At 43.6% G+C, this 27,725-nt stretch overlaps 1 protein-coding gene across 1 annotated transcript in view; it reads right to left on the minus strand.

Moving 5' to 3' along the window:
* Positions 1–27,725, minus strand: part of Dgki (diacylglycerol kinase iota) — a 327,861-nt gene that overhangs the window by 221,537 nt on the left and 78,599 nt on the right. The window contains exon 3 of the mRNA XM_048340285.1: positions 19,802–19,897. Within this exon, the coding sequence (XP_048196242.1) occupies positions 19,802–19,897 (96 nt within the window). The remainder of the gene's footprint in view (positions 1–19,801; positions 19,898–27,725) is intronic.

The raw sequence follows: 27,725 nt of genomic DNA on the forward strand, positions 1-27,725 counted from the left end.
ATGTGTGTATGCATGTGTGCACGCCCATGCATGCACGCATGCGCCAACCCTGAGGCTTAAACACAGGGCCTGGGCCCTGTCCCTTAGTTTTTCCACTATGGCTGGCACTCTACCACTTGAGCCACAGCTCCACCTGTGCTTTCTTGTTGGATAGTTGGAGATAGGAGTTTCACAGACTTCCTACCCAGGCTGGCTTGGAACTATGATCCTCAGATTGCAACCTTTTGAGTAGGATTACAGGCATGAGGCCCTGGCACCTGGCTATGCATCTAATTTTAGCTAAATAATATTGAATTTTAACCAGACCCTCTTAACATACTCTACCTATTTCTATGCCTTTTGAGACAAAATATCCAGTCTATCATCTGATGTTTCCTTCATGAACGTTGCATGACAAAGACTATCTATTTTTCTGCTTCTTGGCTGACTGAAGCTCCTCTTGAACCATGGTTCCTAGCGCCTGTTGCCTTCAGTCTAAATGGTAGCAGCTAAGTGATGGCTTTCATTCTGAAAAAAATCAGGTAATTAAAGCTCATAAGAACATGCAAAATTAAATGAATGGGTTCTGAGCAAAGACCTGTGGGGTTTTTTCTATAGTAGTAATAGGCATGGATTTCATTTCCTCTGTGAATGAAAATTTACAGTGGATCCAAAGTAATAACTTTTGACATGCTGTTTAACGTAGCTGATAATGAGCTTTCAGGAAGAAATTGCTCAAAACATACAAAACTGGGGACTTGGTTATGTTACACATTTTATTTTTAGGACTCAGGTCAAATGAAAGAATTTTAATATGCTACAATGTAGGAATCTAGATATTCTAAATATTTTAAATATTCATTTTTTCCTAAAGAAAAAAACCACAGTCAAGGTTTCTTTCACAATGAAAGTTGATGAAATACATTGTCATTAACAAATCCTTTAATTGGTTACTTGTCTCTTCTTGTTGGTTATCATAGAACCTAGCATAAACAAAATGATCAGAGTTACCAATACTGGAATACCGTATAGGTTTAAAAATGGAAACTTTTTATTAATTTGAGCTTACTGCTTTAAATGAGTAATGTCAGTGACCTTAATAAAGGTCTCCTAATTTTATCAGTGGTAGTAGTCAAACAAATTCATTCTCTGTATGTGTGTGTGTGTGTGTGTGTGTGTGTGTGTGTTCATGTGTGTATGTGTGAGACCTGCAGAAACTAAGACAATATTGGATGTGAGACAACTTATATCTCATCACATCTCATTATCTCATTTGGATCTACTGGGAAGGACCCACACTTATGTAAATAATAACCTGACGTTATGCTGTGCTTTAAGATTGGGAGTGAGGGCATACCCAGCCTCCAGACAGCGGCGAGGAGAGAAGCTTCTGGCTTTGTGCTCTATCAGTTTCCAGGCACTGCTGGTATTGAAATGGAGGCAGCTCTTCATCAAACCCCAGCTTCTAGCAAGCATGGGAATAAAACTGCCACAGCCTAGGCTACTGGGGCCAGGGGTTAGGGTTCCAGAAACAGAGGGATCAGAGAAAAACAGTGTCCAGAATATGCAATTATCCAGTAAAAAGTTTATTATCTAGTCTTATCCCACCCAATCACATTCCTTGGCTCTAAGCCCTTGATCTACAGGTAGCATCGTGAAAACTAGTTTCTCTTCCTTTCAGCTGAGATGTGAGTGCTGCTCAGTTACGATGCACGGTAGAGATGGTTAGCTGGGTTTGATAGAAAGAGAGAGAGGGAAGGAGATGGAAAAAGTAAGATAAGATGAGGGAGAAAGGGGGGGATGGAGGAAGGGGAAGGATACGGGCATTTCAATGACTTAGGTTGCCTGGTTTCATAGGCCTGTGATTTATGAAATGCTTGCCTCCTTCTTCCCACCCAAGATAACTGAAATTAAATGGTTGCTGCCTCCAACAGACTGATGTTTGACCCCAAGCAGTAGGAATCACAAAGCTGGCTGCTCCTTCCCACCCAAGCCCACACCAAACCTATTTCTTCCTAAAGAGGGGACCGATGTACCACTGCTAACTGGAGATCTGCTGTGGTCTTGAGAGCCCACCTGTCCCGCCTACCTTCCCAGCCCTAATGCCCACACATCCAAAGCACACAAGGCCTCTGAGAGAAGACCGGCCATAGCAATGCCCTGTGCTTCTGACAGACTCGAAGGCCAGAGCCTGCTGCTGGTCCCACCAAACACCCAACTCAGGCAGGGCTTCCAGCACCTCCCTCCAGACAGAATGCCCAAAGCGGGTGCCCTGGGAGCCACAAAAAATGGTAAAGACCAGAGAAGGAGCTGCAGGCGGGAGGTAAGAACGCTAGGAGACGAGGAGGCTGGAAAGGCAGCATGAGGAAGTCATCTACTGGGCCTGAGAAGTAAAGATGGCAAGAAGGAGGGCGGCACAGGAAGGCTGGTGGGGTGAGCTAACCTCAAGCTCCTCCCACCCCACCACCCCCATCAACCTCTCTCATCCCCTTGGCCTTCCTGAATAGACACTGAAGAAGGGCTGAGAGTCAGACAAGGAGAATGGCTCAGCCCTGCCACAATGGCAGGAGGATAGGGAAGAGGCCGTGCAGCCCAGAAACCTTGGCCTTAACCTGGTTTCCTCTCTGAAGCTGGGTAAGGCAAGCTTAGCTTAGAAGGGAGCTCACAGGGGAGGAAATGTCTCCACCTTTACAGTATCAGCAATCCAGGGTCCTTTGGGTAGCTGAGCGCTCTCTAGACAGCAGAAACAAGAACATTGCTGCCCCATAATTCAAGGTAAATGAAAACAAGCAATCCTTGATTTATTTAGAAACCTAATTAGAAGAAATGACAAGCATGCTTGGCAAACCTGCTTCACACAGGAGCCTGAGATGCAATCTGTAAATTGGTTGATGGTTGGAAAACTGGAGAATGGCATTGCCTGAAAGTTCTATTAACATCATTTCCTAGCCCAAATCCAGCCTCGATTGTCTCTCCTGTCTTAATCCTTTTTCACCAATACAACACAGAACATTCTGGATGAGCCAGGAGGGTAACCAGAAGAATTTCTAGTAGGCCACTCTTTGAATTCCTTGGGATATCACTAAAATCTTTCTGTGATCATAGGACTCATGGTCACAGGCCAAGGAGTAAAGATACACAGGTCAAGAGGAGACTGTGACCTGAGTGCAAATTCAGAGGTCTCTGCAAAGGAGAAGGCTGACCCTACATGACCCCAGCCCTCGGCTCGAGTTGTACTAACAACGCTGGAGAAGAGACTTCCTTCATCAGGATGTGTGTGTGTGTGTGTGTGTGTGTGTGTGTGTGTGTGTGTGTGTGTGTGTACAATGCATCTGGGGACAGGCCAACATTGCCTTTCTCAGAGACAGCCTTTAACCATCACTGGGTGTCTCAGAGGTACATCCTTTATCCCATATCCGTAGCCTCGATGCTAAATGTCCAAACACCTCAGAATGTCTGGGCAAAGGCAGCAGGAACACCCGCAAAGTGAAGAAGGCATTGTTGGAAGTCCATGCCTGAAGATACGCATCCCTTCCTCCCACCTACACCAAGCCCCGGAATGTGTGTGTGTGTGTGTGTGTGCCACTGAGCTGTGGCCAGGATGTTCTCACCAAATCCCACCAAAGTGAACTTCCCAGGGAGCTAAAACATCCTGCTTACTTTCCCAAAACATAGCGATTGGAAATGTAGCAAACAGGTCATTCTGACCCTCCCTGAGCGAGAGCGGCACAGGCCATGGAAAGGTTGCAGGTTCTTCTGTCTTTTAGGAGAAACTGGGGTCCGGGGGTTGCGGGGGGGCGGGGGCGGTGAGGGCATGTCAGGCGTCCACAGGGAGCTGAGAGGAAAGTTCATTTAACAGGACAGAGCCACACATGGCCGAGTGTTCAGACAATAAAAGCTATGATTTGGACAAGGGGTAAGGTCTCAGAGGCCAAGTCAATAAGAGAGATCTAAATGAGAATGAAAATTCTTGAATTCAGCCTTATAAGAAGTCTACCCATGAACAGCCACATACAGCTAAGGCAGTGGCGGCTCACGCCTGTAATCCAGGCTACTCTGGAGGCTGACATCTGAGGATTGTGGTTCGAAGACAGCCTGGGCAGGAAAGTCCATGAAACTCTTATCTCCAATAAACTACTCAGAGAAAACTAGAAGTGGTACTACTGTGGCTCAAGTGGCAGAACACTAACCTTGAGCACAAAGACACTCAAATTGTGCCTGAGCTTGAAGGTATGCAAAAAAAGAAAGAAAGAAAAAAGCCAAATACATTCCAACAGGGAGAAGTTCAAAGTCTCATTAGGAGACAGACATTGATGTCTCCTAAAAAGAATTGAGACTGTGGTGTGTGTGCTAGGTACTGGAAAGCTAAGCCCTTGGGTCTCCATTTTCATGACTTGTTGAACACAGGTCTGGGGACCCCAGGCAGTAAGCACCCACAGATGTGACCAGTGAACTCACTGGAAGTATAAAGAAGCCATGAGATCTAGGTCAGGGCGGACACTCAGAGACTAGCCAATCAGAACTTCCCAAGAGGCCAACAAGCAAGGGGGAGGGTCTTGGGTGGTTTTCTATATTGCAATGATCCTTCCTACTGGAGAAACTGCCTGACAGACAAGGAAAAAGAAGGCGGGAAGAAAGGGGAAAGCACTCACAAAGGAGAAGACTCCCTTCCCATTTAGCTTCTTGACTTGCCATCGTGTGGAGACTAGGGCAAAATCCTTACCGGGATACAGGCATTCTCAGAATGTGGCTCACCAAAGTGAGCAGACAACAGAGGGAAAATGGTACCAAGGCTGTATAGCGGTTGAACTGTCTGTGTGAGAGGGCTCCAGGAATTCCTGGTGGGAAGGCAGGACAGAGTTAAGAACAGGAATTATGTGATGTTGTCACTCACAGGACACTGCACATCTACAGGTGAGTGAAATTTGAAAGACATAGTTGGGGAGTATAGGGATGGGAGAAAGAACAAGAATGGGCCACTGATGAAACACCCACATGCATGCTAATGCAGATTGAGGCTCTAAGTTGACTGACATAGACTGTTGGGTTGTTGCTGTCCTTTTCTTTTTGGAAAGGGTCTCTATATATCCCACGCTGACCTGGGATTACAAGTTTATGCTCCCATGTCCAGCAAGATAGAGTTCTTTAATGCTCTGAATATGGGTGGAGAAATACAAATTTTAATATAGCAGGACATGACGGAACAAACTGGTAGAGGTTATAAGACGGCTGAAAAGCTGGTTCTAGGGCTGTAATAATATGTTCACTATAACAATTAGATTTATGACTAGTTAACATAGAATAGCAATATTGATTTTTTTAATTCCAATAACCACTGACTGTATTTATTCCTGTGGATTTTTTTTGAGGATCTGTTATTGTTTTATATACTGAGATTGTCTTCAAACATGATGCTACCAATTTCCCAACTACCTTTGTGGAGTCTGCACTTGAAAATTTTTAGTACTAAAAAAATAATTGTTTGTTATTGTTGCTCTATCTCAGAGAGAATCCCACACAGTACAAAAATACCTATGGCTAACAGAATAGATGGATAGAAGTAAGTGCTATGTAGAAGTTAAAAGATGAAGGTTGGCCTTGCAGATAGGTTACATCGATTATCCAGGTAAGGATTCACTGAAAAGACCCACAGGGCAATCACCCGCAAAAATGAGGGGGTCCACTGTGTACATGATGGTGAGGAACATCGTCCAGGCAAAGGAAGCAGGAAGCACAAAGCCAGGTAGTTCTGGAGAAGTCACAATACTGAAGGAGTAGGCAGGGCGCTGGTGCTGGGAATGGAGTCACTAACCACATAGAGGTGGGGCCAGACACTAATGGCAGGCAGTGGCATTGTGTCTGAAAGAGAGTTCGGTCCCCAAACACCAGAGGGATCCTTTAGAACAGCACAGAAAAGAAAGGCAGAGATACAAAGTGGCCACATGCACTTTCTACTGCGGTGACAAAAATACTTGAGATAATCACCTGAATAAAGGGAAGATATTTTTGGCTCAAGGTTCCTGAGGTTTCCATTACTGTCCCAGGGCCCTGGTGTACGTCACAACAGGGGCATGTGGCCCAATGAAGGGTCTGTTCATTTCCTGGCAATGGGGAAGCCAAAACTGAGCATGAGAAGGAGGGACCAGGAGCCTACTAGCATCCTCCTCAAGGACATGTTTCCATTGGCCTGACCTTGCTCTACTTGCAAGGCAGCCAGCACCTCCCAACAGCGGCACAGGCTAAGGCCCAAAGTCTTCAACGCCCAGGCCTAGGGGGAACATTTCAGATCCCTACTGCAATAGCGGCTGAGACCATATGACCCTCTTTGCAGGCCCACACAGGTCTCCGCTAAGGTTGATGTGAATGGCTCATAATTGAGCCTCTGTCTCTGGGTAATCAACAGCCCAGGATGCCTTCAATCCTCTGTCTAGGCTGGCTTTTACTGCGGAGCCTTCCTGGCCTATTGTACAGACAACAGTCTCCTACTGGGCTGTGGCTGGAATTGCCTCTGAGTACGGCAATAAAAAGCCATTTAATATGCTCTTCCCACCGTGTGTTTTGTTCTTTTCTAAGGAACATACCATCTGAAGCACTCTGCAAGTGAAGTGTTTGCGTTCCCCGAGACGCTTCTGCAGCCTAACCTCAGATACCCACATACATCTCAGAGCTAAGCCGGAGCCCGACCTGAGCCAGCCCATTCGGGGCCAACTGCGCACAGGAGGATGAAAAGTGCCTTTCTGGCATTGTTTAGACACAAATAAAAGAAGTATTCTGTCTTCCCAACAACCAATAAATTTTATGTCTTTCACTTGAAAGGAAAAACATCCAAAATACGAGAGCGGAAAGCTAAGGAAAGGAGAAGACTTGGTAAGCCAAATACAATAACCAGAAAGTCACATGGAAATCTTTTCTCCTCATACAAGTAGCCAGCTGGGACTTGCTTGGGACATTATTTGGTAGAAAACAAATTAGATTGGGGCTGTTAAAAGCTACCATCAGAATAACAGAAGATTTTGCCATTAGGGGTGGAAAAAGGTACACACTATATAAGTTTACCCTTACATTAAAATTAGTACCAGTCACATAGAGTGAGTGATTCAAGAGTGAACTACATGAATGGATTTGTTTTATTTTTAAGTACAGGTATGTACTGTAGAATGGCATTTTGGATAATGGCCAACCATAAGTTGTATATATGAATATGTATATATGTGTATATATATGATATACACAAAACAGTCGAGGTGGGTATTAAAATATGCCACCTAGGTTTATGTAAGCATACTCTATGATGCTTGTATGATGAGAAAATTTTCTAATGATAAATGTTTCAAAAGATATAGAAAGCGGGGCTGGGGATATGGCCTAGTGGCAAGAGCGCTTGCCTTGTATACTTGAAGCCCTGGGTTCGATTCCCCAGCACCACATATACAGAAAATGGCCAGAAGTGGCGCTGTGACTCAAGTGGCAGAGTGCTAGCCTTGAGCAAAAAGAAGCCAGGGACAGTGCTCAGGCCCTGAGTCCAAGCCCCAGGACTGGCCAAAAAAAAAAAAAAAGATATAGAAAGCAACCACACTAATCTTAGGAGAGGTCTACATCCTAGAACAAAATTGAAAGACTTACATCGCTACCACCAACTGGAAATCTACAATTCAGGTCTGGTTATGAAGACAGAAAGCAAGTCCATATTGCATCTGTTCTTCATGAGGTATGTGGTGGGGTGGCACGGGTAGGAACGTATTGTGTGAAAAGACCCTAACACTCTGCTAGCCTCTAAAATGCTTAGTTGAGTGCCTTCGTCGACTGGCACTAGGTTGCTGTGCTGCTCAGACATCCTTCTGCCTCCTCTCTCCATAAGAGATTCTAAAGGGAATTCAACCTAATGAACTCAGAGCGATCTTTATAAATCCATAATTCTATTTCCTCTTCCTGGTTCTCATGTTACTCAAGGACACTTCAATTCCCATAACTATTATATCGACTTATCTCTCTGCTTCATTGCTCTCAGCTCTTGTTTCTCTCTACACCCTCTGACCTGTTGTCTTTCCTTTCTTTTTTCACATTTGATCCTCTAGGCTCCTCAGGGTAGAAGCATCTAACCATACCCAGTCTCTGAATGTGACCATACTCAATCTTCCTCTCTGGTCCTTTCCAGAGCTTTTCATGGTGATTCCCTGATAGATGTTGTTGATCTCTGTTTTATTTGTATTAGCAGATCCAAGTTGCCATACAATTTGTAGTAGATTAATCGGAGTGCCAATATATGTGCAAATACACAGACACTAATAGAAATTCACAGTTAAAGCCCTCACACCAACATGTGCATTTATTAATTGGCATAGATAGATACAGGATGGGCTGCGTGGATTCCAGACGTTATGAAAACAAATGAGCCCAAATGGAGTCTTGAGGTTGTCTCAATGGCTCCATTCCCAAGACAAGATATAGCATGTTCTGAGGTAGGACGGGAAAGATTTGAGACTTCTATCAGACTTCTATCAGATTCTTGCCTGCAGATATGATAGCACCATTTATGCCATCTTATATTATGTTCTCATTATCGGCTTACTTTGTGGCAACAGATGGAACTGGTTTGTTTGTTTTTTTTTAAGTTCTCAGCTAAATATTTCTAACTAATAATTTAGAGGCATTTGCTTTAATAAGGATTATATCTACTTAAGAAGGCACATCAAGCTGCATGTGGTAGATAATCTAGCCTGTCATTGCTAGTTCCCATATGTGTGCTATTAATAACATGATTAAGACAAGGTCTTCTAGCCAATCTAACCCAAGAAGATCAAAATATTGGTCATGGTTCATCCCATTATGTGTTCCCAGTTGACAAAGTTGTTTATACACATGCAAGTGCGCACACACACACACACACACACATACACACCATTTTTTTAATGAGAACACTGTTAACCTATACAGAGGTTTGCTAGGAAGCTGGCGGTATCATCTATGTATTGTGTACATAGAAACATAGTGCACTTTAGCCATACCAAGAACCATATACCTATTTTACATCTAAAGGAACCAAGATTTGTGAGATTGAGCAACTTGCCCCTGCCCCCCCCCAAAAAAAAACTAGTTAAGAGTAAAGTCTAGGTCCACTAATATAACATGCAGCTTCTCTTTGGGTTTTATTTATTTATTTGTTTGTTTGTTTATTTATGAATTAGGGGGACCAGGGCCTAGTCAAGTAAGAATCACGGTTGAGGATGAAGCACAGGACAGAGCACTTGCCTAACACAGACAGGGCCCTGGGCTGGATCCTTAACCCAAAAAGAAAAAAATAAGAAATATGGTAATGGCCATAATTGCATTATTTGGTCTCTTCTCATGATATCTTGAGGGGGATGGACTACTGACAACCACATCAGGATCTCTCGTGCAGAGGTGATAGGAAGTAGTTCATTCTCCATGAAAATCTAACAAGAAGAGCTTCAGAAAGCAGGTGCTGGTCAACCAGGGGTTCGCCTCCAAGAGCCTGCTAGCAGCCAGTGTGAAACCTTCCTCTTAAGGGTCCTAAAAAGAAAAAGGGAAGGCAAACATCCCAGATATCTAAATGGCAAAGTTAGCCTGGTGACAAATTGCTGTGCATGCAAGCCTCCCACTCAACAAGCACATCACTGAACTCATTCTTTCTACTCAGTGCATTTTTTCTTAATGTTGGAGACTTAAGAGACAATGCAATAGGAAAAGCCCCTTTGCTAAATAGAAGCTATGTTTCAGGGGTGGAGACAGACAGGCAAATAAGAGGGGAAGTAGATGGTGAAGTATGAAAGAAAAGTAGAAAAGATAGGGAAGGAACAGAGGCAAGGGGCAATCTGACTTGAGCAGAACTGGTTGCTTTAAACCTTACGAGACCTGGCCTAAATGACAGAGACATAGTCAATGACGCTCAGACTTCCAAACCTTGTCTACTCTTTTGGTGTTCAGTATCTTGGGTCCACTTTTCCCTTGAACAGAAATGATTAGAGTGGCTGACATTACTGAGTATGATCTGCCAGGCAGCTGTTATTTGTGCCTCAACTCATTTCATTGTTACCAAAACATAAGATGCAGATTACAATCTACATCTTAACAGCTGCCAAACTCCGAGTTGAAGAGGTTAGAATGATGCCACTAGGACACAGCTCGAAGCCCAGAAATCTCAGAGTCTGGATTGGAAGGAAGAGGTCATTTCATCCCAAAGCCCACACACTTCATCAGCACCCACCCCTCCTCAAATGTAGACTTCAAAGACTGCAGGCTCCTCCATTTCCTGGTGTTTAAAAATCATGTTCCTTCCAAAATGTGTATCCGCCTGGTCTCTGGGGCAGATAAAAACAGTAAAAGGCTTTTAGGAACGCAAAGCCAGGGCTGGGAATGTGGCTTAGTGGTAGAGTGCTTGCCTAGCATGCATGAAGCTCTGGGTGTGATTCCTCAGTATCACATAAACAGAGCCAGAAGTGGTGCTATGGTTCAATTTTAGAGCCCTAGCCTTGAGCACAGAGAGCCTCAAGGACAGTGCCCAGGCCCTGTGTTCAAGCCCCAGGACTGGCAATATCAGCTTTGAGGTCAATAGTAGTTTGGAGTGACTGAGGAACAGTAAGAATAGTGTCTAAACTCCACTGCTCTGGTCCCTGGAACTGGTGAACATCAGACAAAGGCAAAGCAGTTTTCTGCACCTGACATGCAAACTCAAGGCGGAATCAGATGCAAATTATCTTTATTATTAAGTAACCGGACCATATAATATTCAATAACAGCAGAACTGCCTTATATAAACACCCACCCACACATCAACACACAAATGCATCAAGACTGTCACCACAGATGAAATGACAATTACTTTCAGAGGTTCCAACTCTGAAGAATAAAATAGCACACACACACACACACACACACACACACACACACACACACACATTTTTGGCTCAATACTAAAAGGCACAATAATACTATAAAGGCAAAAGAATCACACAAAGATGGAGAAGAAGATACAGAGCTCTGACGGTGCTTGAGTCTGCCTGAGACTTGTCTTCCCATTCCCTTTCTGTGCGTGTGACCTGCCTAGAACGCTCACCTGGCAGAATTGTCACCATGACAGTGACCTATGATGGAGAGTGTGAGTCCTGGCCAAATGGCCAAGCATCATGGGAGTATTTCTCAAATGATTTTCCACAGAATACCAAGCTCTTGGATGCCAAGGGGTGTTCTGAGAAGAAAATAAAGGGTTCCATAATACTCGCTCCCCTCAAAATTAGCAGGAAATCCTGTAGAGCTTCTCTGAACTTCAAACACTTTTAACGGTAGTTTAAAGGAGAAGAGTGGAGCACATTTTATTGTATAATACCCCATGTTACTTTTATGAATGGGTCACTCAATGTCCCCCCACCCCCCGAATATAACTTGGAAAAAAAATGGACTGTAGTAAATACTGGTGCTGTTCATCGAGGTCACCCAGGAGGAACAGCATGTTTGCCATCCCAGGCTCCTTATCCTACATTTCAGATTACTATCTCTACTGTATAAAGTAAGCAGAATTAGTGAGATATGCTCCTTCCATAGGCAAACAGCATTCTGTAGTAAATAAAAACAACCATGCCAGCTGAGACGGTTAGAATGGCTGGCAGGACTGACAGCCTGCTGTGCTCTGATATCCTAGCATTCACATGGATGCCCAACGATGCAGCCCGACATACAAAGGGCCACATCCTTTCCACCCAAGGCAGGCTGCACTCTCTCCCTCCACGCATATCCCCCTTATTAGGAAGTCAGTTGCCAAGATTCTATCCATGGAAAAGCTGTCTTGCTATCTTCCTGGTACTATTGTTGGCAGCTCTGCTTTCCCTGCGCCATCTTGATTCGTAGATCTTCATTATTCTAAGGGGGAGGGGGATAGCTTCTGGCCAACTGAGAGTCCCTGGAAGTGTTGGCTCTGGGCTCCCATCGAAACAACACCACATGGTAGCTTGGCCTCCAGGGCTCTTCTGACCCCACAGGCAGTGCCCTCCAACAGTCTGCAGCCAGCTGAACCAAGCTGCCATCCCGGGTGCGGGACACCCATCTGCTATTGGCAGATAAGGCACAAAGGCCTCAGTATCAGGGTGAGACACAATCAATCCAAACATTAGGCTTGGTAAAAGCCAAGTTCAACAAAGCTACTAATTAGCTCATCTCACTTAATGGCCAAATGAAAGGACAAGAGACGAGGAAGGGGAACATGAATACATGTGAATTTAATTCCTCCAACAATTGTGATAGGTAAGCCTGACTAACCATCCCTACTTTACAGAAGAGCCCCGGACTTTAGAGAAGCGGAGGAGAGCTTGGATTGTGCGTGTGTACGTGTGTGCATGCGTGCAACTGTTACTGGGACTTGAACTCCAGGCCTAGGCACTGCCTCTTAAGTTTTTCACTCAAGGCTGGCACTCTACTACTTGAGCTACAGCTCCACTTCTGGCTTTTTAGTGATCAGTTGTAGATAAGAGTCTCACAGATGTGTCTGCCTGGGCTGACTCGGAACTACAGTCCTCAGGTCTCACACTCCTGAGGAGCCAAGATTACAAGGTGTGCGCTCCGGGCACCTGGCTCGGAACTTGGATTTTTATTGAGTTAAGTTCTGTTGCCCCTAGATTGGCATGAAACGTGTCCATCCTCTTCCTCAATAAAGCTAGTCAAGGACATTAAAAGACCCTTTAGAATTAAGATGGGGTGCTGCAGGCATAGGTGGACTTTTCCAGCAAATATTACCTATGAAGAAAAGATGAAAGCAAAGTGGAAGCAGGACATGTTCATCTGCCCATAAAAAAGTCGATGACATCAGCAGATTTAAAAATAGAGGACTATATCTGGCAAGAGCAGTCTGAAAGTCTGACAGCAGCGGCGTCTCCCTCTCACACAACCTACGTGCTCACTCACCTCGCCATCCAACCTCCTCTGTCAGCGGCAGGCACCCACCCACCTTGCTGTCCACTTCCCCGGGGCCATGGCCCTCTCCACCCAACTCCTCCAGGCTGCTTTAACTGGCCCCCGTGCATGCACCTGCGAGCCTGGGGGTGAGGGAATACCCTCACAAAACAGACATGGTGGTTGCTTGTGCCTTATATTAGTGGCACAAGGTATGAGCTGTCCATCAGTTGCTTGCTAGCACTGTTCTAACCGAAGACCACAAGCCGGGGGACTCCCAGCCACAGAAACGGCACCAGATGCTGGTGGCGACATGGGTATTCTGAGCTCCTCAGGAGGCTGAGCTAGGAAAGGCCATGGTTCAAAAAGAGCCCAAGGAGAAAAGTCCATGAGACTCTAACTCTAGCATGAAGCCAGGAGAAGAAGTGTGGCTCGAGTAATAAAGTGCTGTACCAGCTTTGAGCAAAACAGCTGGGAGAGAGAGAGACAGACAGACAGACAGACAGACAGACAGAGACAAAAACAGGAAGAAAAAAGATAGAAACAGACAAACAGAGAAGGGCCTTGAGTTCAAGCCCCAGTTCCAACACAAAAGAAAACAAGTAAAGCAACAGACAAGTGTTCTACTACAGCCCTGGACTGTAGTCCTCCAAAACGGAGGTGTGGACTGGGTGAACAATCTGTTGAGCGTTGCGAGAAAGAAGGTGCCGCACCTCTCCCTAAGGTCCTGATGGCAGTCACAATCCTCAGCATCCTTTCGCCCGTGACAGGACCATGGCAGTCCCCACTGTTGTCATCACACTGCCTCTTTCTCTGCATACGTACCCACCAAGGTCATCCTCTCTTCCCATAGGACACCTGTCATATCCGGTTAGGGCTGACACTGCTCTAGAATGACCTCATTCTAAATAATTAACCTCTGCAACAACCCTATTCTTGAATAAGACCACATTCTGAATGGCCCTGAACATCAGCATATCAGTCTGTCTTTTGGAGCATACACCTGCACCCAGTCAGTCTGCTGTTACCACCAGGGGCACAGATCAGGCTTTGGTGCTCGCTCCCGATACTCTTTGATGAAGTCGAGCAGTGGCTCTCTTCCCAGACAGTGCACAGTCTCTGCAGAGACGGGTTTGTTACCTTCCAAAGCACACCCTTTCCTACTCTACCCACTGGAGATTCTGCCATGGCAGATCTCGACTCTGAGCCAAGAAAAACGAGAATGAAAACAGGCCCCAGTGGTTCATGAGGGTAATCTTAGCTACTTAGGAGGTTGAAACTGTGAGGATCATGGTTCAAGGCCCTATCAGGCAGGAGATTCTCTGCTCACCCCCTTTTCTTTCAATGAGAAGCTGCATATGGTGGTACATGCCTGTTATTTTAGCAAGTGCAAGGATCTATGTTCAAGCCCCCACCCAATTAATGTATAAACATAAAAGAAAATGAAATAATGTCATTTGTGGAAAAACGGATGGAACTGGAGACCACCATGTTGGTTGGGTGAGATAAGCCAAATTTTTTAAGCTAGAACCTAGAACTAAAAGAGAGCCATAACAGATATATACTTGCATACATGCACACACATATATAACATATATATATATATATAACATATATATATATATATATAGTATATGCACACAAAACCAGGGAGAACACGATTATTATTTTGGGACCATTTGAAGGATGCACCAGAAAGAGGGGTAGGAAAGAGAATGATGGAGGGTAAATAATATAAAAACATATTTTGCTATAGATGAAGATGGTACAGGAAAATCTCACTGAAAGCTGTTGAATAATAGTGGTAGGAGGAATAGCAAAAAGAAAGGTCAATCAGACTAGAGAAAACACACATGTGCATTTTATAATATGTAATATATATATATGTACTTTTAAAATATATGCACTTTGCCCCAATTTTTGAGATGAGATCTTGCTTTGTGCCTGGATTAGCCTGGACTGTGATCCATTACTTAGTTTCCCGCATAGCTGGAATGACAGGATATGCCACCACACCTGGCTTTTTCTTTTGAGCTGGGCTCTCAGGAATGCTTTTACCTATGCTGGCCTAGAAACACGAATTTCCTCAATCTTCGTCTATCGTGTGGCTGAGATGTCAGGTGTACACCACTACACTCAGTCATTTATTATTATTACTTGAAATAGAGTCTCACAAACTGTTTAGGCTGATCTTGAACCACAGTCCTCCTGGTATCTATTTTCTCCCACTAGGACATAAGACTGTGTGTTGGCTGTCAGCACCCACTATATGGTGAGGTTGTCACTTACAGTCAACGATCTGTCCCTCTCAACACTGCCTGAAGCACCTTCATGCTGGGACCTCAGCCCCCACATACCGAGTGAATAGATGAATCAAAATCCACATCCGAATAAATGTCACCAAACCACAGCACCTAGCTGGAATTGTACTTCAGGTTTTTTCTTCCTTGCGAACAGGCTGCCATATAACAATGCTTTTCCATATCCTTGTATTTTTCTCTCTAAACTGAAAAAAGAACCAGTGACTAATTTTTGGAAGTATTGCTGATTTGGGAACATATTTGACTCCATTAAAATATCTGTCCATGCATATTTTACAGTAATAAATGCTGCCACTTGAGAGAATCAGAGAAGAGGAATGATGTTTCACGTCACGTGGATCCACTTTGAAGCACCGGAGCAAATGGTTTGGCTTCAGTACCCTTTGGTAACCGCCCACAATGATCAACCCTATGGTACCAGCAGGCCCTGGCTGCTCAGGACGGCATGGGCTTTAAGTAGATGCCACACTGTCCCATAAGTTAGAGACACCAGCTCTGGTTTCCCCCTGCAGCTACAGCATTCTTGTCAGTAGCAACCACATCCACTTTTTAACTGGCCTAGCTTTAGGCCACACATCACACTGCCACTCTTCCTAGAGGCCCTGGAGTTGTAACATGCCTCCAAGTTTTGGTCCACAAAACAAGGCGCCACATCCCAGCCTATCCATCCTTTCCATCCTTCTTCCTCCAGTCCCTCGTCCATGCCCTTTGGTGCGATCACACATGGCTGGTGATCAGGCTCGTGATCACTGCCTCTGCTTCAGACAGCGTCTCCCTGCTTCTGAGTGTACTCATGTTCTTTTCCCTCTCCAGTTCCACCTAGCCATCTTTCAAAGCGGAGGAGCTCCTTCGCCATTTCCACAAAGTCGCCTGTATTTCAGTCCTCACTGTTTTCGTCCTTCTCCTGTCTCCATCTAGAGACATTCTCTCTGCTCTCACGTGGTAAGGAGAGAAAGGCTCATGTCGTGTTGGGGATGGGTCCTCTTCTCCCCCCGCATCATCCTGCCTTGGCTTTTAAAGCCTGTAGGTAATGCCTGGTTGTTGTGAATTTGGTCCCAACTCTACCAGGTAGGCACTCTTCAATAGCGTCCATTAAAAGAAGTGACAATGTCATATCTCAGCTATTGGGGCATGCTTTCTTTTATTTTTGCAAAATTGCTCAATTTTAAGAAAGCTGCAAATCCATCCCCAACCTGGAGGCTCCCCTGCAGCTTTCCTTCTCGTTATTCCTGCCCACAGCAAGTGAACAGCCCCTTCTCTAGCCGCCTTGGAGGATGTCCATCCGAGTTATCCATGAACACAATCTTTGAGCCCATCTCTCCAGGTTGCCTCCCTTCCTCGCTGGACAGTTCTGTTCGTTAACACACTACACTATTTCTCCAACTGTAGTCTGCAGATCATGTGCAACAGTGTCTCTGAGGTGCTTGTTAAAAATCACAGATTTCCAAGCCCAGCTCCAGGAATAAATCAATTAGCCTTTGGATCAGGGAAAGAAACGATAAGTTGCACTGTTCAGAGGGGTCCCCAGTGATTGGTATGGACAGCAGAGGGGGAAACCCTGTGGTAGTCAGTGGAATCTATGGAAATCTACAACCGAAGGCTTTCTTCCTTAAAACAGATAGCAAGTGGCTTCTCTTTTCTTCATAACAGCCCCTCAAATACTGGAGGGCCTCCCTCCCTCCCTCCCTCCCCTTAACCCTCCCACCTCCCCCCCAACACTCAGTTCTAACCCATGTTATTTAATCTTCTTTACAACACAGTTCCAGCCAAACCCAGACCCAACGTGGTCCCTCTCTCCTCTTTCCCCTATGCTGTTTGTCAATGTCTCTCCCCAGACACGATGCCCAAAGGCATCACACACCCCACAAGGTGAGGCGGAGAGAGAAAGTACTGGAAGATTTATTTTTTTAATGCCTTTAGTTAGGACACATGACCAATTCGGGGAAGCATTTCACCCCACACCTACCAGACGATCAGGAGATTGCCCACTTCAGCCTCATTTCATAAATCTTCAAAGTTGATTGATGTTGTATTTACACTTTCCACACCGATGTAGGAAATGGTTTTGTTGTGGCTGTGGTTTTGTTTTTGGAGGTGGTATGGGGGCTTGAACTCATCCTCTCACTAGGCTTTTTTCACTCCAGGCTGGCACTCTAGCACTTACGCCATAGTTTTACTTACAGCTTTTTGCTAACTAATTGGAGATACCTCTCATAGGCTTTCTTGCCTGTGCTGTCTTTGGATTGCAGTCCTCAGATCTCAGCTTCCTGAGAAGCTAGGATGACAGGCGCGAGCTACCTGTGTCCCCCGCTGCAAATCTGTGTTATACATTTGTAAATGCATGTACATGTAAATGTGTTGTACATTGTCAATGTCTATCCTTTGTTGCTTTCTTCTTTTAATCCATTAGGCAAATCACTGTGCCTCATGGGTAGGAGCACTTTCTAAGCATTACTTCACGGAGTCATCGAGCCCTCCTTAAGGAACTTGTAACCAGTGAGGATTGTTTTCTCCTTTGCCATGGATGTATCCCTTTTTCAAAATCACCACATTGGGGCAGGGGGAGGGGGAGGAGAAGCTCTTCATCTCCCAGATACTTTGTAAATGGAGTCAACTGGGCCAAGTACCTTGGGTAAAGTTATATGGAAGATTCAAAGAACACTAGCAATTCTCACAACTCTGTTTCCTAATGATCCTGCCAAATTCCCTTTATTCTCTTGGTGGTTTCTCCTAGAGCAGAGTTAAGAAGGACCAAATAAGAATGAGACAGTGGATGGTACAGCACAGCTATTTACTGATACAGGTGTGAGGAGGATGGATGGATCTATTCACATTCTTGCCAAGAGAGGTCCAAAACAGAGCACCATGGAGAGGGCCAGGAACAGACAAGAGGGAAAAAAGTATAGAGACAAGGTAGGTGCCCGTCCCAAATCAATACATTAGTTGGCAGCAGGATGAGATAAAATCTAAAGCAGCTAAGACTGGCTCTTGTTTTTTGTTTATTTTTTTTTCTGTTTTATATTATCTGATATCCCAAGACGAGTGTTTGTGCAATTAACTAAGACCCTAATGTTAATTCATTATTTATAGCACTTTAGTCCAAACAGCTGAGCTTCTCATGGATTTGGTTAATTTAATCAAATTCAGCACGATTATGCTTTAATTAAAAATACATATGCATAAAGTTGAAATGATGATATTTAAGCCAATTGAATTTACCATGATATGAGAAGAGATGCACAGGATTAATTAGAGATCTGAGCAGGAAGCAAAATTAACAATAATTTAACCTTACAATCTTTTTTTTTCTCTGTCTAGAAGGTAGCCAAGTCCAAAGGTCATGAATTCTCAATGTCACACAGTGAGTGGTAACCGTGACATTCAAATCCTTACTTCAGATCCGCAGTCTGTTCATCTGGGCCCCTCCCTGACCTTTTCCTACTCCTGATTATGCTCAAACAACCCCCAGGTTTCCCCCAAGTCTCAAAGTTTTTCCAAACAAAACCTATAACCTAGGAGGACCAAACTGCTAAAGCAACATACAGGTCTTGGCTCAGAGCCCTCACCATTTCAACAGCCTGGTCCAAGTCTTTGGGTGCGTGCGTGCGTGCGTGCGTGTGTGTGTGTGTGTGTGTGTGTATGTGTGTGTGTGTGTGCACATATACATTTGAGAAAAACTCAATTGCTTTGTCCTTAGTTATTAACAGAAACATATTCACTTACAAGTTAATATCCTACGTTCTGCTCCAAACCCTTTCTTCCATATAACAAACCGAACAAAAACTTATAACATACAGTGTCAATTATGATGCCAAAGCATCCTGTCTCTGAAAAAGGCTAAGAAAGAATACGTCTTTCTTCTTTACTGTTCTATGTTCCTCGTGACTCTCTGTTTTTTTAGGGCAATAATTTTTACACTATGCAAAAATTGTTATGCTCACTTTCTCAATATAATTTACTACACCATCACCAGCCATTCTGCACAGAACCTAAAGAGAGTTTTAAACCTGAAGCAAATCATTCTAAACAGAGACTCCAGGTGAATTTTAATAAGCAAGGTTGGCCTGATTGTTGAGTGTTCTTCTCATCTCTTGAACTTTATCCTTCTGATTATAGTCCGGATTATTTTTCAAGCCCATACCCACCCCTACCACAGCTCTTTCCAGGTTCCCCACCAGCATCTCTGCCTGCCCGCCCCCCCGAATTCCTACAAAGACATCACCCCCCTCTCTCTCTCCCCACACCATCCTGGGCCTACTCCCTTCCCCTCTGTAAGCACCATCCACGCACTCTTTCATACCCTCTCCCTCTCCCTCCCCTCCAACAGGTCATCTTAAAGCAGCAAGGTCTGGCCCCCACACAATCAAACCCTAAAGTCACTGAAATTGACAACCTGGAAGCAGTGTTAACTTGACACATGCTGGGTGAACCTTGAAAGGATCTGGGGAAGCTTTCCATCATCTCGAGAAGACAGGCTCTCTTGCAGCCTCCGACAGCCCTTCCCTGGGGGAATCCAGACACAAGGGTCCCCTTGCGCCTGTCCCCTGACTCAGAGACTGTTCCCCAGAAGGATCGAGTGGGAGTCTGGAGACACAACTCACTGCAAATCGGACTTGGCAGTTCTCCTCTCCTAGGTAGCAGAGGTCGCCTGAGACGTTGGTCTCCAGCCACAGGTGCTCCCCATTCACGGCGTTCTCCTGCAAGGAAAAGACCCACCCACTTCAGTGGACAAACTTTGCATTTGGAGGTCAGACAGTTCAAGGGCCCCCAAAGAAGTGACATAATTTTCCCGGGAACCTTCCACGTACTGCTCCAGTTGATCCTATGAATATTCTAGAAGTGTGGAAAAGTTTGAGCCATCGCTCCGATAGCCTTCAGATCTGGCATTGCTTTATCCCATGATGTGATTAGTTTTGAAACGCATAATCGGCAAAGGAGGGGAAATCCCAGTGTGTGAAGAGTTCCATGAATAGCCTTCTTTATGCGGGCCCTACACTGCAAACGCCTTGGCCATGAGATCAAATTCTACCGAAATGTGCCTTTGCGGAGTGACTTAGCTTAGAAGGACGAGGATGGCGTTAAAGCGTTTCGAAGCAAGATTGTTTGAAAACACGCTTGTGTTTGCATGGGAAAAATTACACATAGACGGGCAGAGGATTCCTAACACTTAGTTTATGTCCCTGTACAAAATGTGTAATGAATTTCAACGAAATCAAACATGTTGCTAATTCAGTAAAGCCTCCCACCCAATTAATTTTAATGTTTTATTGTTCAAGCTGAAAAACTTTTCAGCCTCTAAAAGCGCCCACATACCTCTAAAGGTGAATAAAACTGGAACAGTACATTTAATGATGGGCAACAACCCTAAGATGCACACACACACACACACACACGCACACGCACACACACACACAATGCTGTGTTTAATTGAAGAGAGGGAGTAAGCACTAGTCTTATAAAGAATAGGGAACAGAATTTCATATTCCTTCTTATGGTGTGACAAATTATTACATGAATTAGAGATTTTATTTTGCTTTAGGGGAAGTATTGTATTGGATCAACCATAAAAGAAAAAGCCTGTGTCGACATGTCTTACAGGAAAATTCCTCTCATTTCTCTCTTATTCAGCAGAATAATACTGACTTGTGATTTTTTCCATGGAGCAGGCTGTGGGCTGAATTATGTTTCTCGAGATTTACATATTGACAATTTAAGCCCTGACAGGATGGTCTAAAAGATGTGGGGGACTTCGGAAAGAAACGAAGTCATGAGGGAGGAATTTCCATGATGAAATTAGTGCCTTGTATAAAAGAACATCAGAGAGATCCCCTCACCCCCCCCCCCAGCAGTCTGGTCCTACTCCCTTCCCACACACCTCTCTCCATGTGCATGCACCTAGGAAAAGCCATCTATGTGCCTAAGAAAGTGGCTGTCTGCAAGCTAAAAGGGGGGGGGGGCGGGGGGGAGCCCTCACCAGGAATCAAATGTATCAGCACTCTGACCTTGTACTTGTCAGCCTCTAGAGCCCTGAGAAGTAAATATCTGTTATTTAAAGTCATCCAGTCTATAATGTATGGCTATAATAGCCTGAGCAGACTAATAGGGGGGGATTAAAGAGCTTTAAAGCAGAACCAAACGATTTAGAAATCTATCTTCTATGTGAGCCATCTTTATTATAACCCACTTCAGATCTGTTCCCACAATAACCCTCTAAGTTCCAAGGCTTAGCACAGAGAATTATAGACCAAAGGATGTTGACTAGGAGAGGGAAAAAAATACTTAGCATCACCCATTTTTTAAATAATGCATGCATTTCTTCAGATTTAAATAGAGTCCATTTTCTTTTCAGAGCCCATAGCGTCAAAGAGTCCCAGGTAGGAATCCCAGGTAGGAATCAGAAGGACACAGCATGGCCAGAGGTCTAGGTGCTTAGTAAATGCAAGGAAAGTGAAGCAACTTCTAGAGGTATGAGAGTGAGTCACAAAAGATCAAGGACAGTGCCCAGGTATGTTCATTTCAAGAGTTGGGGAATAGTGTGATGTAGGGCCATGCCTTATGTGTCTCTAAGTTCCCCATGACCGTTCCTAAAAGGAAAACAATACAGAGGGGGCTCATCACTCACTACATCAATGGCTGGCCACTTTTCCCAAAATATCTCCTTCCCCATTGGTAATGTTCCCTTGTGACAACTCAAGTTCAATCTGTTCATAGAAGTCCTTGAGAAAAAAAGACCTCACCTCTTCTTCTAGGACAGACAGTAACAAGAAATAGAAGCATAGGTTGAGGACTGGACCCTAAAAGCTTATACACATGGATGAAATATAAGATGTTCTATGACTGAGAGTTATTCACCCAAATTTGACTTATAAACCAATACTACAAAACAATCCCTTTTCATTGTTTTACTCCTTAATTCGTTCAGCAAACATTTATTCCTCGCCATTGGTGCCAGACACTTGGGATACTGTGGTAATTCACACCAGGAAGTCTACTAGAGAAGATGAAAAGGAATACATCGTAATAGCAAAAGATACTAAGGGAACAACCACCGCCCAAATCCCGCCAACTACTCTAGGAAGTGAAGTAGCCAATGATACAGCAGAGCAAGGGTCACCAAAACATCCTTAATTCCAATCTAGGCTGCCCAGAAACCACGTCCTGGAGTTTTAGATGAGGCAGGTAGGACCAGTCAAAATGCAGGTGGTCAAAAGCTTCAAGCACTGTACTAACTTGCCAGATCAGCCATCTAAATTCTGGACCCACCGCTGTTTGAATCCTGGGTAACACTACAAGCCACCGCAGGCTTTCAGAGGAAAGCTGGCCCATCTTGCCTCCAACTCAGGCGCCACAGAACTGCTAGGGCCAGCTGGCTTCACTCTTTAGTGTAAATCTGCTTTAGAAGAAACACAACTCTCTGGACACCAGTAGCTCATGCCTACAATCCTAGGTACTTGGGAGATGGAGATTGAGAAGATCAGCTTGCAGTTAGCCCTTGAAACCATAGCCAGGCAAGTGGCACACACCTGTCACCAACTCTATTCAGGAAGCTAAGATTGGAAGGATCTAATTCCAGGTCAGTCTGAGAAGGAAAATCCTCAAGACACCATTTCCACAGAGAAAAGGTCAACTCAGTAGGCATGATCCCAGCTGAGACAGGAAGCCTAAAGAAGGAGGAACACAGCTCAGGTGCATACACAAGAGGGAGGCAAGAACTTACCTCAAAAATAACCAGCTAAGAGAGGGCTGGGGGTGTGGCTCAACTGAATAGGCCTGAGTGTAGCAAACACAAGATCCTGAGTTCAAACCCCAGTACTGGGGGAGGGGGAGGAACCCTGAGAGAAGTGGGGGAAGGACATGGAGGCTTTGCTATTTGCTGTGTTCTGCCACAGCTATATAATATAAAGACTCCAGGGGCTGGGGATATGGCCTAGTGGCAAGAGTCCTCGCCTCACATACAGGAGGTCCTAGGTTCAATTCCCCAGCACCACATATACAGAAAATGGCCAGAAGTGGCGCTGTGGCTCAAGTGGCAGAGTGCTAGCCTTGAGCGGGAAGAAGCCAGGGACAGTGCTCAGGCCCTGAGTCCAAGGCCCAGGACCGGCAAAAAAAAAACACAAAAAAAAACATTAAGACATTCTTTAATTTGCCTATAACTGATATAAAAGAATCCCTTCACAAATTTTGCTCCTGAGTAGCATTCTACACTTGAGCTGCATCTCCAGTCAGCTTTGCTGATCATAATGATTAACCTTGATGTGTTACTGAGAATGAGTATTATGCCCAACAGTCATTTTACAGTAGTTTGAGACTTATGTTGAAGTTTGGTGCATTCGGATCCCATTTTGTATTTGCGATAAATAAAAATGTAATAGGAAAAACCCTTAGAATAACCAGTATTTTAACTTTATTCATAAAGCTTGGGACTTCAAAATATCAATAGAGGATGCTGAAAATGCATTTTACTTTCACTTTGGTCAGATGACTGTGATCTGATTTCTTTTTTTTTTTTTTTTTTTTTTGGCCAGTCCTGGGCCGTGAACTCAGGGCCTGAGCACTGTCCCTGCCTTCTTTTTGCTCAAGGCTAGCACTCTGCCACTTGAGCAGTTAACAACATTAATCCCAGGAATAATGGGAACGGAAAAGAGCTTGCAAGAACCTTTAAGGAAAGCATAAAGTAAATGTTCACTGACCTTAAACTAGTACACACATATTGGGAAATACATCCTAAAGAAGTCTTAATGGAAAAAAGAAAAACCTGTGTATCTTACCAGGTTCACCCCTACCACATAAGAATGAAACCTGGCAACATTAGGAATTCCAAGTAGGGAAGATGATTATAGGAAGTAACATAATACAGCTTCGTTAGAAAGTCATCAAGGTGTACAAGTATGGAGAGCAGTCAGGTGGGAAAATGTATGATGCAGAGTCAAGCACAAATAAAATTTAAAAAATATACATGAAAATAAGAGCTAAAACCATATATCAGTATCAAACTTTAATTCTACTTATTACTCTTCTCTCATAAAAAGTTCAACATAGTTTTCCTCTTTTTTGCCTTTACTTCCTTATACTGCATCATCATCATCATCATCATCATCATCATCATCATCATCATCATCATCATCTCTCCTCCTCTTCCCCCTCTTCCTTTTCCACCTCTTCTTCCTCCTCCTCACTGCTAGAATCCAATTCCCTAGGGTGGGAGCATTCTTCTTTCACTCTGTTAGAATTACTCTTAGAATCCACTGGTGAATTATCAGTCTCCACTTTGACTGACAGTTATAATACAGATAATTACCTCCTTCCTGTACAGAAACTTTACTTCTACTAGTTTTGTCTTTCTTATATCACAATGGATATTCTCCAGTCTCCTTTGTTGAATCTTTCCTGGTCACAAATTCTAGCTATTGAAGCATGTCTCAGCTCAATTCTCACACCTTTATCCTTCTCCACCTACATTGAGTCTGTGGGCTGATTCATTTAGTTGAAAATAATTACTGCTTCCCAAGTTTTGCATTTAGTAAGAGCCTCTTCTCTGAACTTCAGACACAATTGCTCTTTCAGTGTCTCTGCTCCAAGATCTAATAAGCGTCTCAAATTTTTACATTTGTAAAACCTCTTCATTTCCTCTGCTAATCTTCCTTTATTCAAATCTCCCTGACTTTTCAGTAAATTCTTCCATTCTTATGGCAGATGCGAGAAGTCTTTCACCTGTTTTCCTCACAGCTAACCTTTGGCTAATCTTACTAATTATAGTTTCAAAATGTACATAAAATCCAGGCACATCTTCCTATCTTGTCCCTTCTCTACACTTCACTCCTCATGGTCAGTTTCCCAAAGAGAAATCCAACTCTGATTCTGATACCCTCTCTAGTTTATTTTAGGTGGGAATACATTTAATCCCTCTAAAATACAGTCACAATTGCTCTTCTCCCTTGTTCTGAATGCTTAGGTATTCTTCCAAATGATTAGATGATTCTGTTATTTATCAAATAATCCAAATTCATACAAAAATGAAGGAACAAAGGGTGAACAAAATGCAGCAGTGGTACTCACTAGACACTACAACTTGTAGGTGGGGATGGGAGGGGCACCTGGGAGTGACAGAAGGGGTGACACTGTCCAAAAAGAAATGTACTCTACCTGGTTTGTGTAACATCTCTGTACATCACCTTTACAATAACAATAAAAAATTTTAAAAATCCAAATTTAGTTTCATATATCAGGTCTTCTGTTAGTAGTGCATGAACTTCTCTTTATTTACCTTTATAAGTGTTTCTCTCTTATTTATCTTTCTTAAACATGCCCCATTTCCTTCCTTCCTTCCTTCCTTCCTTCCTTCCTTCCTTCCTTCCTTCCTTCCTTCCTTCCTTTCTTCCTTCCTTCCTTCCTTTTGTTGACTGACTCTATCTGGGAACATCTTTCCTGCTTCTTCTCTATATATCTACCTTGAAATAGCACCTTAAATAATATACAACTCAAAAGAATGCCCATCTGAATAAGACAAAAAGTAACTTATCTATATCTAAATGAAGATGATATTTCTTTATGAAAAAATGAATGCTGAGATAAGATATGTAGAGACGCATGTGTTTATGGAGATAGACAGACAGATAGATTTATAGTGATTTACCTAAGAGTTGGAATAGCAGTATAGTTTTATAGGTATGAATATAATTGCTAGCTCAAGTTCTACTTAAGTCCTATGAATGGGTACAAGAAAAAGCCAGTATTTATTTTGTTTACCTTTCATTCAGGCTTCCTATGGAATTATACGGAGTTCTTCTCTAAGCCTACCGTATTTCAGTTAAAACACCTGTGTACACCTGCATACCTCCCAAAGTATTTACATATTTATAAACTAATTCTAGCTTTCACATATGAGAGAAAACCCGTGACCTTTGTGTCTCTCTCCTCCTGACTTAACTTCATTTAACACAATTTTCCAAGTCCTAATCAAGGTGCATTGTATTAAAAAAAAATGCTTTTTTGAATGACATTTCCTTTGAACAACCACTTACAGAGAATTTCTTTTTAAAGATAAGGTAAGGGAATGTTAGAGATTGGGAATCACATACAAAGAATGCCCTCATACCCCAAATGAAGGCACTGGCTTATAAAAACTGTTTTAAAACAGTAAAGATTACAAAATATGTGCTCTACATAACTGTCTATAAAAAAAATCACAAAGAAAAAAATATGAATTGCCTCTCCTGTAAGAGCATTTAAGAAAATACTAATAGGTAGCACATAATAAGCACTTGAATGTAGTTAGCACTACCTATAGAGTGCAGTCTGTAAAATCCAGTGTTAAAAGAATTGGTGTGGGGGAAAAAAAAGTAAAACATCTCTTTAATAATTTTCATATTGATTACATCTGAAATGATTACCTTGGGTTAAGGGAGATATGACATGCAAATTAGTAATCTACAATTTTCATAAGAAAGTGTGCAACTAATTTATACCTCACACCTATTTCTCCTAGACAGTGTTCAACATTCCCTTTCCATGTGACAGAACATGTATGCCTAGACACACTCATCATAGACCTATGAAGCTACGGGATTCTAGGATTTCTCCCAGAAGCCAACGTGATCCAATTTAAAATACTCCCCATATTAGCCACTAAAGGAATAATGATTCTGTCCTACCACTCACGCATCTAACCAAACAGGGTTCATGGATTTGCCTTGGCAGGGCCTCCTTGTATTTTGCCATCTCCTACTGCACCATTTGCTACCTGAACAACCTGACTCGACTTCTCTGGTCAGAGAAGTTAACTTCAGCCATCAGAGGGAGGAGAGGCAGGGTGGGAGGAGCTGTTGGTGATGCCACCAAAACTGAAGCTGGGATGTCACGTAAAGCTGATGAAGAGCACAGGTCTAAAACAACCGGCTTAGGGAACAGGACTGAAATGAGAATATGTGCACACACACACACATATGCACACACGCACACGCACAGGCATGCACACATGCGCACACCCCGTCTCCCCCTGGCTCTTCATTCAAGGTTTCTAAAGATAAGATGACCTACTTTCATAACCCAGTTTAAACCAATCAATCGTGTGTGAAGATTCTGGTCTCCAAACCAAACTGTAAGGCAGTGAGTGTTACCAACTGCCTAAGATAAAGTGCATCTTCCCTTAGTACCATTAACTACAGGGACAGCAAAGATGATCTGGATTGAGGGTCTGTGTTGTTTACGCTGGGGTTCTGTTTCCCAGTGGGCTGGGGAATGAAGGCTGTGTTCCAGTGAAGAGAAAAATGATAAGTTTAAATCAAGGACTTCAACCCAGTTTTTAAAATGCCCTTTAAAGAAACTGGCTTTCTTTTCACTCTCCTGGGGCTTGCTTTAGGCAATGCAATGGGCAAAAACAAATTACCAAACAGTGGGGACAGAAGGGAGACCCAACCTCCTGCACTCTTGGCTCCAAGACGAAAGCCAGAAGCCATCTCTTGAGTGCAAATTAAGTCTCAGTTGCAGGGGAGGATCATGTGCCATTTTAAAAGCACACATTATCCA

Source organism: Perognathus longimembris, chromosome 2, assembly GCF_023159225.1.
Source record: "Perognathus longimembris pacificus isolate PPM17 chromosome 2, ASM2315922v1, whole genome shotgun sequence".
Lineage (NCBI taxonomy): Eukaryota > Metazoa > Chordata > Mammalia > Rodentia > Heteromyidae > Perognathus > Perognathus longimembris.